This window comes from Aphelocoma coerulescens, chromosome 11 (genome assembly GCF_041296385.1).
Source record: "Aphelocoma coerulescens isolate FSJ_1873_10779 chromosome 11, UR_Acoe_1.0, whole genome shotgun sequence".
NCBI lineage: Eukaryota > Metazoa > Chordata > Aves > Passeriformes > Corvidae > Aphelocoma > Aphelocoma coerulescens.
In genome coordinates this window covers 13,934,127-13,946,358 of record NC_091025.1, presented here as the reverse complement: position 1 = coordinate 13,946,358, position 12,232 = coordinate 13,934,127, and the positions used below count along the sequence as shown (strand labels likewise).

At 37.1% G+C, this 12,232-nt stretch overlaps 1 protein-coding gene across 1 annotated transcript in view; it reads right to left on the bottom strand.

The window, feature by feature from the left end:
- The window catches only part of ITFG1 (integrin alpha FG-GAP repeat containing 1), a 72,169-nt gene that overhangs the window by 32,564 nt on the left and 27,373 nt on the right, over window positions 1-12,232 (bottom strand). Inside the window, exon 9 of the mRNA XM_069026767.1 lies at window positions 3,610-3,704. Coding sequence (XP_068882868.1) covers window positions 3,610-3,704 — 95 coding nt within the window. The remainder of the gene's footprint in view (window positions 1-3,609; window positions 3,705-12,232) is intronic.

Genomic DNA, 12,232 nt, shown 5'->3' with positions numbered 1-12,232 from the left:
TTGCACAGAGAAAGATTATAAGAATCATCAAGCCCACAAAGAAACTCTCAGATGAAGGGACTGAAATAATAGTGTTTGCCTCAGGAAACAAATGAAAAATCATACTGAATACTTGGCAAAATTAAAGAAAGATTAGTCATCTCTAAGAATATCACAGTATCTAGAGTTCCTACATTAAACAGTACCAACGACTTTAAAACATTTCCCAGATTAGACTGTAGCTATTGCAGGTGAATGTGAAGAAGTCTGAGGTGTCCTAACACCTGCCACAATCTGAAGCAGTGTATAGGATTCCACTTGGATCTGACAGCAATTCTGCTGTTGCTATGGAAATCATTCACATTCCGTTAAAACCTTAGGAGGTCTGTATCTCCTTAAGTCACTCGTGTGTATTTTGTTGGCCTTTACTTCTGCTCCACCATCCGAAAGAAGAAAATCTGAGATATTTCTAATATTTAACCCCCCCCAACCTACATTACATAAATTAAAACCTATGATGAAAGGTTATCCTTGAAACAATTCTCCTAGCTTGGCCTGGCTTTCCAGTAGCCATCCAGTTGGGCCAAAGACATCATGAGAAAGATACAGAAACGACAGACAGGATCTTACTGGAACAACTGCAGAGCCTGCCTCTCCTCACTATAGGCTTTAGAGCCACTAATTGTACAGATGTGCATTTCTTATTGTTATGCATTTCATCTCAAAGCATCACATTTATCATGGAACTGCATTAACTGTTTCTCACTGGGTTTCATCAAACTTGACAGCAAACAAGCAGGAAGGACAGAACCAGGCCCAGTAGGCAAGGTATTTTTTTACAAGACTGTTATCTCATTTGAGATTTTTCAGATTTGAGATCAGTTTCTCTAAAAAAATAATTCTGAGAAGAAGGATTTGTTGCTACAGCCTCAACTAAAAAAAATAAGCCACAAAACCCTGCAGCAAAAACTGAACTAAGACAATGGAGATACAAAATCTTCTATTTTTTCAATAATAGACTTGCAATTTCTCAGTTTCCCACAGATTCCCTATAATTACCTACCTGTTCCACAAGGGATACCACACCCTTGTTGAAACACATTCTGCACTACAAGGGCTCCTTATTATTTCCCTCAAATTGTAAAGTGATTAGTAAACAGAATTTATTCCAGTCTGTTGCCACAAAGTTTATGTTTAACATTTCTCATGAAGATTAACCTATTTAGTCAAAGCTTGTCATATGACCTCACAATGACCAAATTCAGTGAAATGAAACATTTTACTTTCAAATAAATATAAGAATTGATACGAATGAAGCATGCAACACATGGGAAAAGCTGCAGACATATGAATGAAGACACTGATACTTTTCACTGTTTCAGAACAGAGAAAAAATTTCCAAAGAAAAAGCTCCATCACCTCCAGATGAGTGCAAGAAAGAAGTATTCTAGATAGAATTCTTTAAAAAGGTTAGGCCAGAACAAGTCATTATTGCATGCCATTTGATACTGTCATTTTTAATTAAAGTCATTCTACAAATAGGGAGGAATAATTGCTTTACAGTTTCTAGGTAAGTCTAAATTAAATACTATTTAATACTTTTTTTCTAGCAGGCTGAGAATCTCCTGGATTCTTTGCTGTTTAAAATGAAGTGACAATATTTAACTGCTAATTTTTATGTCGAAAGTCATTATCTTGAAAAGCATTCTCAAATTGAAACTACACAGTGAAATTCCTAAATTGAGTAAACAAATTAAATATAGGTTAACTATCTGATGTATTTGTGACTAAACAAATGAACTAATTAAGCAAGATGAAAACTGGCTGCATGCAATGTTACTTCAGAGCAGGTTACAAAAACAGACTCTAACTTGGAAAAGTTCTGATATTATGCAAATTGACCCACACTTTCCTCTGCCACCACTGCACACTTCCTTTTGGGAACATATCCTGAACAACAGCTACCAGAACTGGTCCTCAGACCCCACTACTCTCAGTGGTTCCAGCTGTTTGTGTGGGGGTTCACTTTCTACAGTGAAATTACTTTAATTTAGAATATTTGCCTCAAATTTACTTGAGCAACAAAACTCAAACGCCTTTTAATTCTTGTATTATCAAGAGTAAGGAACTAAACTGAGAGCTCAAGTGCAGCTGTCCTTTGCCAAAGAGCATCCCAGCTACTCCCCCATTCCAGCATGTGGCTGCAGCCTGAGCTCTCCCCGGAGCAGAAGCAATGCAAGGATCCTAAACTGAGCATCCACTTGCTTTGTACAAAGGCTCTGACCCATAACTCAAACTCTGCTGTACCCCTGTGCAACCAGCAGTGCTACAATCTATTGTCTGTGTTCTGTGTTTACAGGGGATCAATGTAAAAAAAGAAATCCAAATCAAAACAAGAAACCAGCAACCACCAACCAACCTAACCGTGCACAGCAGAATGTGACTTCTGAGAACAGAGCTGCCAAGCTCAGAAAGCTAAAAGATACAAAGTACCAAATTTAGAGTTACTCTTTCTTACTCTGATGGCACGCTCCATCCCAGTCATTCCTCCCGCACTGACTAGGAGCTGTGCGCTTGCCTTTCCCACACAGAGTGATTTTCCTCACTAGTAAGCTACAGCCTGTGTTCTATAAATTTTGATTCCTTAAATGAGAAAATCTACGCTCTAAACTTAGGCTACAGACTGTAACAAGTTCAGCTATAAATTCTGAATTATAGATCAGAGAGGATACTATCAGCACAAAATTAAACTTTCAATTCTTCAGTGAGGGAATAATCAGTAATTCATATCATGGTACCAACATGTGTGGCACACATTGTAATTTTCTCTGAGTACCCTACAGTGGGTTTTGCTGTCAGCTACATGCACTTTATATGTCACACTGGCCTTTAGGTTCACATCGCTAAGTATGAATTTAGTAGAACATTTATTAAGCCATCCAACAAACATCTGGTTAATTTACTGTATGCTGCAACTTTATTATAAATCAGGGCACTGTAAATACTTCAACCAGATGATCACACACTTAAACTATGTCTCTGAAAGCCAGTAGTGTCATGAACAAATGAACCTCCAACAGTTTAACAGAAACCCAGCCCTGAAAGATACACAGCCTAAAAAAGTGTTCTATACCACCTGGAAATTTACTTCATTAACAACAAACAAAGTAGAAATTAGGGGTAAGAGGTGTGGGCTGGTTCAACTTGATGTATGTGTGTGTGTGTATATATATATTTATACTCTAAAATAACTCCCTAAGTTAAACTAAGCAAGCTCATCATTTGAATTAGATTTCTTTCCAACTCTTAACACAAACCTCGCTTTTCATCTCATGCTGGGACAGTTACAGTGCTTTGAATACAGCGTTTTGCAACCAAGAAAGCGACTCTTCAGGAGTGTCCATCATTTTCTTGAGTAGAATTATCCGTTATAAAGAATTCTAGGTTTGCAACCTCTTCCACTAAACCCGTATTTTTTCAGATAAGGAACACAAGTGAATAAATACAAGTCCCTCGTATTTAATAATTACAGGTGAGGAGGTTTCATTTCTTTCCTGAAAAATTTCTATTTCATATAATTTCATAAAGCGCAGTATTTTGCTTTGTCTTTGCTATTCAAATTCACATTACCTGATCCAATCCCAGCTTGGTTAGGTAGATTGCACTTCTTTGACATGTTTCATCCTCACAGACTGGTAATAAATGTTCACTTTGTCCATCCCCATCTGTCAAAGAGAAAAAAAAAAAAAAAAGCCTGTCAGCTTTGTTTCTGTAATCAGAAACCCTGTTTACATGAAATAATCAGCCGTGAATAAGTTACTATTTTTTTTAATCTGAAAAATTACATGGGATAAACTAGACCTACTCAAAATCCTCAACCTGATAATCTAATTTGGGTCTTTTGTTTGAAGATTGCCTTCGCTATTGTATTTTTATCTTGACCCATAATATTGAGGAAATTTTAAATTTTACTGAGAAGAGTAAGTCCTTAGTAATTTAATCGATCCCCTGTGTTCAGTTGGGAAGAAAATTACTTTTAATACAAATCCACCATTACAAGTCCACCATAAAAATTTATTTAATTTTCTGAACTAGTTTTAAACTCTTGTGCTGTCAGCAAGACTAAGAAGAGTCATGAGTTCACATGTAATATCTTAATCTGTACTTAACACAAAAAACAACACTGGAGAGTTGATTAACACAATGGCTAATAAATCCCAGGCTTACAGAATTAGGTAAATTTGAGTAAATTATAGGTTTTCAGAAATGTTCTTTAAGTGCCTTTAATCCATGTATTTCCAAAGCCTTTAGCAGAATAATGACCTTTTAATATTTAAACAAGCAATGACTATTTGCATCTAGAGTTCTGACACACAGAGCATATAGTGAGGAAAAAAGCAATAATTTACTGTCCATTATCTGCTCCAGGAGAAATCTCTATGTTGCCATTCTGACCTTGTAGCCCTGCCCTCTTCCCAGGGGCCAGCTGAGCACTGGCAGCTCCCTGTCTGTGCTGGGAAGGAGAACACAGAGGGGGAGTGGAACACGAGCACCAAGAAGCAGCAGCAAGAACTGCTGCATCAAGAACCACGGCTGTAAGATCCCGACCACAACCAAACCTGGCTTGCCACAGAGATGGTATCCCCAGCTCAGGCAGATTTCACGTAATCTACTTTTCCAGGCTATGAAATCAAAGCTCACAGTGTAATAAAAAAATTCACCCTTTCAACTTGCCCCTTAGCCCTTACAGTTCTGAGGAGCTGGATATTTCATTCTGAGATAACCACTGTTCACTGTGAACACTGAAATAAAGAGAGGTCCTCATCTGGCACGTTAATTACTTGAATCATTTCCACTACTGGATTCTATCTTATATCTATCAAATATTGCAGGTTACAGTCACAAACATCCTCTCAGCCTGGCTCCCTGACAGCTGCTCAGCTATCCCACAATAAATTACATTTTCACTGGTTTGATGTTTCAGAAATGCAGTTTATGAACATGCTACAAAATGGATTTCTGTATGAACCACAAAGGTGCTCAGAGCATCAAGGGGCTTCAGGCACACCTACTGCTTGGGTTTGCAGAAATCCAAACCAGCTTATTTAGGCAAGTGGAAAAATTGCTTGATGAAATCTCCTTAGCCAATATGCAAAAACTGGATCATCTGCCAAAGTCACTGAACCCCTTATTCATTTTTCAGTACAGTACTGGCCACAGCCTAGAGGTCCTGTCATAATTTACCTGTACTGTAAGAAAGGCTTTCTCAGCCTGCCAGCTTGTACTTCCATGAAGCTGAACCTCCTTTTGGGGGTGTGTTTACATCTATATCTGTGCACAGCTACATTTTCTGGGTCCCTCCCTTATTTCATCAGGAAGTTGGGAGATGGAAAGGAGGGTTATAAGGGGAGGAGGAGTGATGAAAATATCAGACTTCCCCAAATATCTCCAAGTGATAAAGCCAAACTTTTAGTGGCTTCCTACATCCCATCTGCCTCATGAATTACTTTACCTCACCACCAAACCTCTCCAAAATCCTCATGGCAGCTCTGTTCTCAAGGATAGAGAAGTTAGGATGTGAAGTAGCCTAGGTGACAGAAATCCAGTAAGTTCAAATCCAAAGAGATGGGAAAGAGAATTCCCACTGAACAGAGAGAAATCAACATAGGAACTATTGAATCTGACCATCTGAAATCAGCACCAACTTTTGTAAGTGTTTGCTTTCCTTCTGCATCATTCAAAACCAACAATTAAAATGTTCCTGTCTTGAATCTTTGCTTACATGAACTAGATTAAAATGCTGTTGGACTACCGTTTTTTTCTAAACTTAAATGGAAAAAAGTGTTCAATTTGCAAATTATAAACCATAGGAATATTGAAGGGTTTTCTAAAATTGAATTAAGTTGCAGAGATACATGCTTCTGAATATAAAATGTAAGTTAAGCCCTAATATTTTAATTGCATTTCTACAAAAGTTTTCATCTGAAGCGATTTTAGAAGATTTTCAGTAACACGCAAGGACAAAGAACCACCTTCCTCTGTTTTAGAAAGGGATAAGAACAAGGATGTTCTCATTTTAAATTATGCTATGGAGCAGAGAGGAATATAAAATGTTTGATTCTACTTATACTGCAAACATTCATCTTGTTATGCCAATAACTCAGTTTGATGGTGTGGGTAGTTAATGTTCAGAGTGGAGCAGGACATTGATGAAAACACCCTTGTAGCTTTGAGGAATAACCAATCCATAGGACAGTAAGGACAGAACTGGCATATAATTACACATGAAGCCATCACCTTACAGATGCAGGTGTTCCAGATAAATTGCTTAAGACTTGATTAAAAAATTCAGTATGATCAACAAATGAATAGAAGGCAAATATGCATCAAGCAACAAGCCTTTGTCCCTGCAAAGAAAATACTACAAAATACATTCTATATTGGAAGGCCAGAGTTTCCTCAATTCCTTTGACCAGAAGATAAACGCCCATTTACATAATTTCTTTTATAGGATCATGTTTTCAGTTGCAATTCCTCTTCAATTCTGAGTAACATATATTTCAGAATCCAGTAGTTAAAAAATAAAGGTCAAGATATGAGAAAAATCTGCTGAAAATTTACAGCACAGTTTTGAAAAAAGATTTATTTTAAAAATAAATTTTGTCAAAAAACATCTTGAAAACAAAATGAGAGGCCATTCTTAAGCTCACATATCTCAAGTTATTGTTGTATCCACCTCATGAAAGTTTTTCAGACAGAGATATCCATCCTATGGATACCAGACTGGTTTGCTTGGATTTTGTTTGGTTTGTTTTTATTTTCCTCTTCTACACTCTGTGCTCAGCTGAATTTAAAGATCACAAAGATGAGATATAAAAACATTAATTCAGTATTTAGAGCAGACAGAACAAATGTTAAACTTAAAAGGCTTCAAGTAAAGCTCCAGCATTGAGAATGTAGCTGGAAATAGGACATCAATGAAACAAGAATATCTTCTGAGTTGTAGCAAAATAGTTTAAGAAAATCCACAATTAGTCAGAAAAGTAGAAATCAAAAGAAGAAAAGCCCAACATTCTTCATCTCTATCACAATATTGTATCTTATTTCTTCTCGAGTTTTTATTTCTAAAGCACATCTTACAATGCACAGATCCATCTTTTATAACCAGATATGTTTCCTGCATTTCTGAAGTTTTTTCAAAGACACTGTGAAACCAACAAATCGATACAGCAGCTTTTCCAGTTTTGAAAGCAAGTATTTCATTCATCTTTACACGATTCCACCTTGGAAGCACCTGCTGGAATGCAAACTACTGACATTGAAGACCACACAAAAAACACCCCCAGCAGTTGCTCACTTAACAGCTCAAACTCAATGACAACAAATTCACCTTTGACCTGAGCAACTCTTCTCATCTTCATGCCTGGTTTCAATCTCAATGTAAATAAACATCCTTCAATTTTAAACTCTGATCTTGAAGTCAAATTTCTCCACAAAGGAAAAGGAAGACAGACATTCAAAGGAGTATCATTAGCACAATTGATCAGTGCAATTAGGTGTTCACAGGTGACAAAACATGCACTGGTGACAATGGCTGGATGAACCTATAAGACCTACACTGGTTTCAAGTATTTATAAAAAATACCTTGCATGACATGTCTTTAATAATCTCCTTCAGCCTAGGTCCACTTAGGAAACCTATTTCTGGAGACCCTCTGTAGCCTTCACTTAGTTTCTGGGGTCTGCTAGTCTCTCTTTCTATCACTATACGGATTTAAAAATGAAATCTCAGTCCAAACTGGTGGAAATTGTGTTTGTAATTTCAATGTAATTTGTAGCAGTAGGTGTGCCCAAACACTCCAGGCTCCAAATGTCTGCACTAGCACCACTCAGCTTGGAGCACCTTTGACACAGAAACAGAAACTCAACTGTTGATGAGCACGTTCTCAACACATGACTCTGTCTTGACTGTGATACAGCCTAACCCCATGGTTAGTAAAGATCAAGTTTTGTAGGCAGTGGAACGAGCTAGAAAAAGAACAGTCCCACGTACTCATCACCTGCAAACCTGTACTTATGTCTAAATATGTAAAGACAAAATTAGAAGTCTTATTCCATCTAGGAATCATGTGAGAATCATTACTTACAACTGCCTGCTTGCTGTATTTCAAACAAAGACCATGGATACAGAGCCTTCTTTCCAATACTTTGCCCATGTTTGCCAACTGCAGGCAGCCCAATCCAAGTACTCCAAAGCCACTGCCTGTGCAGGTCCCTGAGAGCAGACCTTGCACAGAGAGGTTTTGTGAGAGACACTGCTGAGCTTTAACATCGATTGTGAATGTTCACACTTGCATAAAACACAGCTCAAGTATTTTCAATCTGTTCTAAAAGTAAATTTGAATGGGAGAGAGCAGAAAAAATCTTGTCAATCAGATTAAACCCAACATAATGTTATTAGAATTGTTAGATGCTTCAAAAGCAATACTGAGGTACTGCAGCCTGAGGACACATTTTAAACTGAATTCACAAAGAGCAAATGGTTAAAGGAGTTCCACACAAGAAACTTCTTCCCAAACCCAGAGGTATCAGAGAGGTGCTTGTAAAGCAAACACACTTGTAATTTACGTAGCATGAGTAAACCTAGGCAAAAGATTCTCAATCCCAATGTTCAAATTCCTTTACAAACATAGAAAAAGGTGTCACAAAAGTGCTCTTTTACAAGCAGGTTCATGGGTTATTAGATTAATGCTTGCGCAATGTACTTTCCAAAATGGGCTCTGAAAAGAAAATGGAACCTGGGGAAATGACAACTTCTGTGATCACTCACTCCAAAACTGTTTCATAATCCACCAAGATAAAGTTGTAGCTATGAAGAGCAAGACAGCTTTTGGTGGGTGTATGATCTAAACCTTTTTAATTTAAATGCTCTGTACTTCTGCTGCAGTGTAATCTTACTTACTGCTCCTTTAAAAACAAAAATAGAATCAACTTTTTGGGGTTATTCTGAGATCATAGACTGATTATTGTAACTTATTACGGTTCTGTTAAATAAAAAGAAATTGTTTTCTAGCAAGTTGGGGGTTGGAGTCGCTGATCTGTTGAGGTCCTTTCCAACCTTAACTATTCAGTGAAATAGAAATGTGGTAACTATACAGGCTAAGAAAGTCAGCTTTCATAATTCTGAACATAAAAACAAGACCCTTCATATACCACAAAGTTCTCATTCATACATCTCTCCCTCTTGTCTTTGCCCAGTTCTCATTCTCCTCTCTTATGAGTCTTTAATTCACAGTTCTGAAGAACAGTAAGAGGATAAAGAAGAAAAAAGCCCTGTAGGGTTGTACTGTAGCACTATCCTTCTGGCGTAGGCAAGAAGCCTACAGTAAGTAAAACTGAGTTTGATATTCAAACAAAATAAAGGTTTGTTTGAAAGCTCATTATCTTAAATTTATCTTCTCAAGTAATTAAATCATTAGAACTCTTTTGTCACTCTGTGCCTTTAGGTGCTCAATGAGATGGTCATGACAGAGACAGTTATAATAAATTACTAAGATAATTACACATTATTAAAACAATCAGTGTCAGCTGCTTTTAGAAAATGTGAATCATAACTTCAAAAAACAGATGCCAAGAGCTTTTACAGATGATTTAAAGTACTGTGGACGTTAAAGAAATCCTCATCATCCTCTCCTTCACACTAAATCAATTCTGATTTTAAGTCCTTCCAAAGAATCCATATTCACAGCTCCACTGCATAGAAGCACTTAAACACAGTGTGCCAGCAAACTGCACACAGAGACTTCCAGGCTGCACTGGAGCCAACAGTGTGGCCTTCTGCCTCAAATGGAAATTCCAGGACTAACTGTGATCCAAGCAGGGAAAAGAAACTGCATTAAATACATTGTGAACCCCCCCTCCACACGAAACAAAATCATCACTGAAACTCCTGTTGCAGTTTATGCTGAAAGCTGCTTGTTTCACCTGTTTCATTTTAAAACAAACTCCCAAGCCTTGCTGTACGTTTGGAGCTCTGTGATATTACACATGTTCAAAGCTCCCACGGCAACAAACCTCTGGGTGCTGCCAAACCAAGGGATAACAGTAACCAAGGCAAGTCACTGGTATAACTGCCTTGGGTCAGCTCAACACAGGTCGAGAGCTCCTCTTATACCAACCATGAATTCAATCCTGTGATGAAGCTGTTCAACAAGGAATGAATAAACAAGTGACACAAGCAGCACTCCACCAATTTTATTGTTGGGAAGAAAGCAAAGTAATTCTTAATTTACAAGCCCCTTTGACAAAAATTAATATGAACCAACAGCAATTCTTTTTCTCAGGAGATACTAGTAGCATTTGTCAGCACATGTGAAAGACCTTGGCAAAATACAGGAACCTGATTTCCCCCCCTCAGAAATGGACACAGTTTGGGAACTACATGTAAAACACTGAGGCATCACTGAAGAGCATTACTGGTTACCAATTAAAAAAATAAGACAGACTTAGCTCCTAAATACGCTTTCATGGACTCAAAACACAAGTTAACTTGGTATGGCTCTATATACTGCTGTTTCAGAAGTGCATCTAAAAGATGTGTACTAAAAGAAGTGTACTAAAAGAATGTCTTCCACATCTAAAGTCACTCAGAAGGCTTCATTTCCATCAACTTTCATATCTTTTTCATCCAAACTGATCACAGTAAACCTAGCTTTCCTCATATGCAGAGCATTTCACACGCAGAAGTATTGTCATCCTGCACCTTAAGGCTCCTACAGAATCCCTTCTACAGGAGCACTAAATATTTTCACAACACAGTTCTCAAAGGAGAATGGTTTTCTTAAGGGGTTATTTACCAAAATGTGCCATTAAAATTTCCCTTTGATACATTGCTACTGCATCTGAGGATGCAACATTCTGAAGGAAAAAAGAAACTCATATGCTAAAATGAAGTTGACAGACAAAATTACAAGGTAAAAAATCAAAATGCAACTGCAGGCAGAAAAGCGGTGCATTTAAAGTATATTCAGCTGCAGGATAATTAAGGTCTACTTTAAACAAAAATCTTTCAACAAAATGCATTTGGCACAGTGCAGTGAAAGGCTGAAAAACCCCCAAAGGTTAGGCACTATGTTATCCTGTTTAAACATAATTAACTGGCAATAATGAGCTATCATTTCCTACAAGGAAAGTGATAATTACTACCACATGTCATACAAGTAGTTAACATACATGAAGTAGTTCAATTGCTAGGTAGGGGGGAGAACAGAGAAGATTCTCTTAGGATTATTAGTAGGGTAACTGGATTTCAAATACAAGAAAAAATTGAGTTCAGGTCTCTAAAAGACTTTGATAGAACTTTAACAAACCCAACCCATGTTTGGTCAAAAAGCAAGCAAGTGTGCATAGTAGGGGTGAACACAAACTTATTAAATTAGAGACAGGAAAGGGCAGCAGCTAAGAAATCCAAGTGGTGACTAAAAAATAAAGGACTGAGTTAACTAAATGCTACCAAGAGAAAGGAAGAGTTGTGCTGTATTTACTTATGAGGACACCATGATGAAGTTTGATTTCAAAAAGCTATTTTTACTCTCATTTAAATACAGGCGACAACAAAGTTCTTTGCCCTAACTAAGCAAAATCAATGACTGATTAATCAAAAGTTTGATTAATCAAACTTTTACAATCTCAGATACCAACGGATGATCTATCAATCTCCCTATCCAACTGAACCAATCATAGTTAAATAGCAATTACAACACCAATTTTTCCTATAGAAATGAATTAATGGACTGTATAATCAGCACAATGCTAATCATTTCTGACTCACTACTTTAAAAACATATGTCATTAATCTTTAAATTAACAAGAAAATAGCAGGTTTCTGTGTCCAAAAGATGGTTCACATTCATCTCATCCCAAAAAAATCACTCATTTTCAGATTGTCCCATTGAAATCCTTCAATTTCTTTAAAAATACAACATTTTCCTAGTCTTTTAAGTGACAATTAATAAAACTCTCTATATACTTGCAAGTATTTATCAGAATTCTAGACAACATCTATGATTTCCTCTAAAGACAGTACAAGCAGATCTTACAAAAATCCTCTGCTGGCTCACAGATAACAACAGTGCAGGATTAATCATTTTTGCTATAGCAACCACTGCACTGCAATTACCATAGTGACATGAAAAGAATAGAAAAAGTAATAATGAAGAGCTCTTACTTGTTTGGAGCAATCTGCCAGCTAAAT